The sequence below is a fragment of the Armigeres subalbatus genome, chromosome 2 (assembly GCF_024139115.2).
Source record: "Armigeres subalbatus isolate Guangzhou_Male chromosome 2, GZ_Asu_2, whole genome shotgun sequence".
Classification (NCBI taxonomy): domain Eukaryota; kingdom Metazoa; phylum Arthropoda; class Insecta; order Diptera; family Culicidae; genus Armigeres; species Armigeres subalbatus.
In genome coordinates this window covers 409,972,746-409,977,682 of record NC_085140.1, presented here as the reverse complement: position 1 = coordinate 409,977,682, position 4,937 = coordinate 409,972,746, and the positions used below count along the sequence as shown (strand labels likewise).

The 4,937-nt window shown below is 37.2% G+C and overlaps 1 protein-coding gene across 1 annotated transcript; it reads right to left on the bottom strand.

The window, feature by feature from the left end:
- Positions 1–2,548: 2,548 nt before the first annotated feature.
- Positions 2,549–3,535, bottom strand: LOC134210275 (uncharacterized). The gene is made up of 4 exons (XM_062686322.1): positions 3,484–3,535; positions 3,055–3,426; positions 2,816–2,907; positions 2,549–2,752 (listed from the first exon to the last, which is right to left on the bottom strand). Exons 1-4 carry the CDS (start codon positions 3,533–3,535, stop codon positions 2,549–2,551), a joined length of 720 nt encoding a protein of 239 aa, XP_062542306.1.
- Between the last annotated feature and the right edge of the window lie 1,402 nt (positions 3,536–4,937).

Below are 4,937 nucleotides of genomic sequence, written 5' to 3'. Positions count from 1 at the left end.
GAGAGAATACCACGCATGATTGCTGCTTGCTTTGTACTACATAACGTTGCAAAACATTTTAACGACGAGGACTTCGAGCCAGAGGAAACTATTACCTATGATATTGCCGTACCGCGGCCAACAGTCACCAACAGCTCACTTTTACAACGAGGACAAAAACGTCGTGATGCGATCGCTTCATTTCTACGAGGCGATAATGTTCATTGAATAAGTTTGTTCCATCATGTTGTGTATAATATCTATAATATAAGTATAGATAAAAAAAATAATAATGTTATGTTCCTTCAAAAAGTATATGCCTATGATATGCACTTTAACAACTAGATAGGCAGTACTCTCAGGACAGTACTATTGGTGAAAATACTGCTAGTAGTATGTCGACTATCACGGTCGAATGTAATTTTTTGGGACTTCATTATAGTGATTTAGACACTGGACGCAGGTTATTTGTACACTTTAAGTAATACGAGTTTTATAATATTTCACTCATGGATAACTATGCAATGCTGCTTATTAGATATCATTGATACAGAGATGTATTCCGGATGTAGAAGTATCCATTGAATGAGACATTTGTTAAGCATTTCGTGTAAAAAAGTAGTCCCACCCTTCTAGGCGATGCACAAATCTTGGAGGGATTGTAATGTGGGAATTCTATTGCATATATTTACATCACCTGAAAATAATATAAATCATGTTGGGAGAAACATAACAAGGTACGATTTTGGATTCACTATACTTTTAATGAGCCCAAAACATGGTGTAATTTAGCAAATTCAACGTTGTACTTATTGGATTTTTGCCATTTTATTTGTACAAACTACTTACCTACATGGAAACCATAGATGCAGCGCAGATTATCCGAAAACAAACGATTAAGGAAAACGATTTTTTAATGCCCGTATTACACGGTAACCAGAATATACTCTTTTAGGACTATAAAGTACGCATAATCCTGGAAAAGTGGAACTACTCTTAAAAGGAGTATAATTCGTTTACTCATTTATGAGTATACTACTCATACGTCAAAATAGGCATACTTTTTACTCCTTTTCTACTAAAAAGTGTGTAATTTTTACTCTGAGAGCAGAAGGCAAATGTGTACTTTTTACCCCTTGAAGGATGGATTTGCGTTTTGAAATTGGCAAGGTTTCTCAATTTAGTTCGTTTTTAGAATAAAACATATTTGTCCTATAGGACAGTCATAAATATAAAAGGATTTTATTTTAGCAAATTACTTCATTGGAACATTCGATTTTCCATAGCCTCTGAAAGTGTTTAGGGACCATCAACCTTTTGTCATAACAGGTCACACAAAAAGTTTGTATGATCCAGTTAACGTTAAATGTTCATATTAGAATCTGCAGATTCTTTCGGCATCTCAAGCTCTAGCCAGTTTCCTTGGTGCCGTGGCAGGTTCCAGTAACGGTGACAGCTTTGCTTTTCTTTGATGAGCTGGATCGCTGTGAACGCAAATAGCACTGACACGTCGAAGATCGCGCCGGTGTTATTCTTGAGCCTCTTCGGGTTGCGATGCTTAAGCGATACTTCAATGGTGATCTTGCCCTTGTTCAGTGACCTTGGCTAAGCGACTCCCAGGAACTTCTTGTGGACCAATCTGCTGTAACGGTACGAGCTCAGATCGATGCTAATACGTTTCCTGATGCTCCGGCGTTTAGCAGGGAAGCGTTGTGATCGAACTCACAATTCCTAATATAACCGGGCATCAATGATCATTTAATATGTTCGGAAGCATTAAAAACATTACATACCTGCTGCTTGATACACCAAACTGTCCGTGTCCACTTTACTTAATTGTATTCCCCAACTGACAATGATTGCAACTATGGAGTTGCGAGCACCATAATTTTCTTTACTTGTCATGGAGTTCTTTTTACGCATTTTCGAATTCTATTTGCGTTCCACGAAAAGCGTAAAAAATACTCCCCCGCCAATATCTAAAAGTACGCATAATTTGACGTATAGACAATATTCTCAAAAGTGATTAAAAATACTCTTAAAATGAGTATTCCAGTATTACCGTGTAAAAATTTTAGAACCCTTCCATTCAAAAAAAATACTATAAGGGTGGGTGAGGGTTTAAAGTGACCAATTTTAGCGTTATGTTATTTGTGAATGAATCCTTGGATTATTGATGGCACTGATTCATGACAATAGAAGAGCAGGGATGCGAAAATATAAATAGAGGATAAAAATAAACCATGCAATTGCGAGAGATTAGAGATGAAATTCATACTAGAATGATAGTGGCGGCGCTGTAGTAATTAAAAGTATGTTACCAAAAACTTTTTCTTTAAATTGGTAATAATAACAGCTATCTTATACTTATACAAAATTGCAATAAGATTAGAAACAATTGAACAAAAGGTTACAGATAGTGCGCTGTCAACAAGTATGACAATATGTTTGAAATCTGGTTATTGCCGTGGTGCCTATTTTATTATAAGTCCCCGTGTGTGCATGAATGGATGGAGTGGAGTGCATTAATGAATTATGTTCGGATATATTTAAAAATGTCGGACAGAATTTAGTTTTCACCTTGAATCTCCTTCAACTTCAACAAAGTTAATTGTTTTTTCAACGCCAAGATTTCCATTTCTTTGTGATGTCGTTCGTCTTGCTGCGCTTGTAGCTGTGCCGTATACGACTGCTGAGCTTTGATAAGCTTCAGTTGTTCCTCCAAAACCATCTTCTGACTAACGCCCTGCTTGGAAACTTTCTGTCGAGCAATCTGTAAATAGTTTCATACTCATTAGTACTCGTCAGTGAATCCCAAAAAAAAAAAGTAATTTACCTGGCTTGTAGGCGTGTTGTGAATTTCTATATCCGAAAATTCTTCTGACTCGTTCCCATCCTCGGTCACGTCATGAACTGCTTCCTGAACTGCTATTGCATTTTTCGATGAACTACCAATAGCCATTAAAAGTATTTAAAAGAGTCATAACAGAAAATTTTCATTTTTTCTTCTTTAATTGAAGTGTTTTTATAATTAACATTAAGTTAAACACTATGACAAATTTCATATGTACTTACAAGAACGTTTGGCCACGCTGGGGTTGTCGACTCCTCCCATCAATTCGAAAAACTTTTTTTCCGATTCTTTTAAAATAATTTTTCGATTTCCCGTTTGATGTCGGTCCGTCTTGGCCTTTATTCGTGCCTTCATATTGTTGATTTTTTTCATGACCTGCTCATGGGTCATGTCAATTCCGTGCTGTATCAACAACTGCACGCACATTTCTTTGGCTGCTTCCTTCTTCTTAAGCTTCACGGGAGGGGCCTGGGATTTCTCCAGAAGGATTTTTCCATGAGCAGATACGAATTTGGCATCGTCACAAAATTTTACGGCTCCCTTCTTGCCATTCATTTTTGGGTCGCCTCCATGATGATCATCTTCATCAGAGCCTAAACATAAAATCGTTACGATTATCACATCAAATTAAAAATGATTAAGGTACTTACTGAGCTCCTGATCCAGCAAATATTCTTCTTCATAACATTCGTTATCCATCATTTTCACCAGCACTTTGTATTGCATTAAATCATTTTTACAAACATTAAAAATAAACACTTAACAACACATTCAACAAATTAAAACAACTGACGATCTATCTGTGCCCCGAGAGAAACATCCTATGTCGATGTGCTTCAGTAAAGATGTGGGCCAAAGTCCCCTTTGTCTGTATTAGTCGAAAAAATAACCAAAACATTGCCACCCACACTGGGCGGGCGGAGTGAAACGTCACGTCTGTTATGAAAAATGTACTGAGTATGCCAGACGTGACGTCACATTCGGCTGCCATCGGCCATCTTCGGCAACCCAGCTGAGAGTTTCTCTCTCAAAAGAGAGAAAATTCTTCGAACAAATACTACTTTAGGGTTTGGGCCACACCTGTAGTAAAGCACATCGATTCTATGTGTTGCCCATTGCGAGATATGACGAGGTTTCATTAAAGGTTTTGTCCATCAGTCAAATCCCGCAAATGTGTTTTCATTGCGTTTTGCATTTTGTCTACAACAGCCAAGTAGTTGTATACATAGCTTGATTTGGTGTAGGATTCAGATCCTATTTGGGCACCTTGAATTAATTTGTGCCATGTGGCACCAGCAATATAAAGTCTGTGTCTGGGAATTCCTCTATTTATAATTTTAATTGCCTATCTTCAGGCCCAAACACAGAACATTCAGATATGGAACATTCACAAATCCACTCAAACAATTGTCACTAACATGTAAGATAAAATGAACCGTAACACAACCTTCAACCAACGGAACGAAATTTTTGTGGATGGTCTAGAAGCATCCACAAAAATTTCGTCAATTTGATTGGAGGAACGGTGTTGAGGAGGACGATTACTTCCTAATCTAACTTAAATTACGCAATCTCAAACAAATACTCCATACAACGATGGAACTTCGAGTATTGCTAACGGTAACGGTAACGATAACGAAAGACGGTAAACGAAAAATAATACCTGACGCATCACACATTGAAACAGGAAGAGAACACCAAACTTGGTGACAGAACCTAAAATTACTTAACTTACAACTAGGTAAGTGAAGAATCTTGTCCTCAACACCTGAGTTACAAATTTTTGTCGGGGAGCCATATTACATAAAAATTTGACAGACATACAAAATAGACAATAAATACAAAAATTAACAAATTAAAATGATCGACGATCTCTCTGTGCCCCGAGAGAAACGTTCTATGTGTTGCCCATTGCGAGATATGACGAGGTTTCATTAAAGGTTTTGTTTATCAGTCAAGTCAAAAGATATTTTAGTTACAGTAGACGTTCGATAACTGCAAGTCATTTAACTGCAATGCTTTTTAACTGCAATTCGATAATTGCAACAGTTTTGCAATTATCGGACCGCTAAACTTCAAACTGGTGTCAAACTCAATGACAGCT

Bases quoted from the DNA above. Each gene is read 5' to 3' on its own strand.
- LOC134210275 (XM_062686322.1), bottom strand. From the start codon at position 3,535: ATGATGGATAACGAATGTTATGAAGAAGAATATTTGCTGGATCAGGAG. The intron at 3,427-3,483 runs GTAAGTACCTTA...TTTTATGTTTAG, and splicing joins TTTGCTGGATCAGGAGCTCA to GCTCTGATGAAGATGATCAT. The intron at 2,908-3,054 runs GTAAGTACATAT...AAAATGCAATAG, and splicing joins CAGCGTGGCCAAACGTTCTT to CAGTTCAGGAAGCAGTTCAT.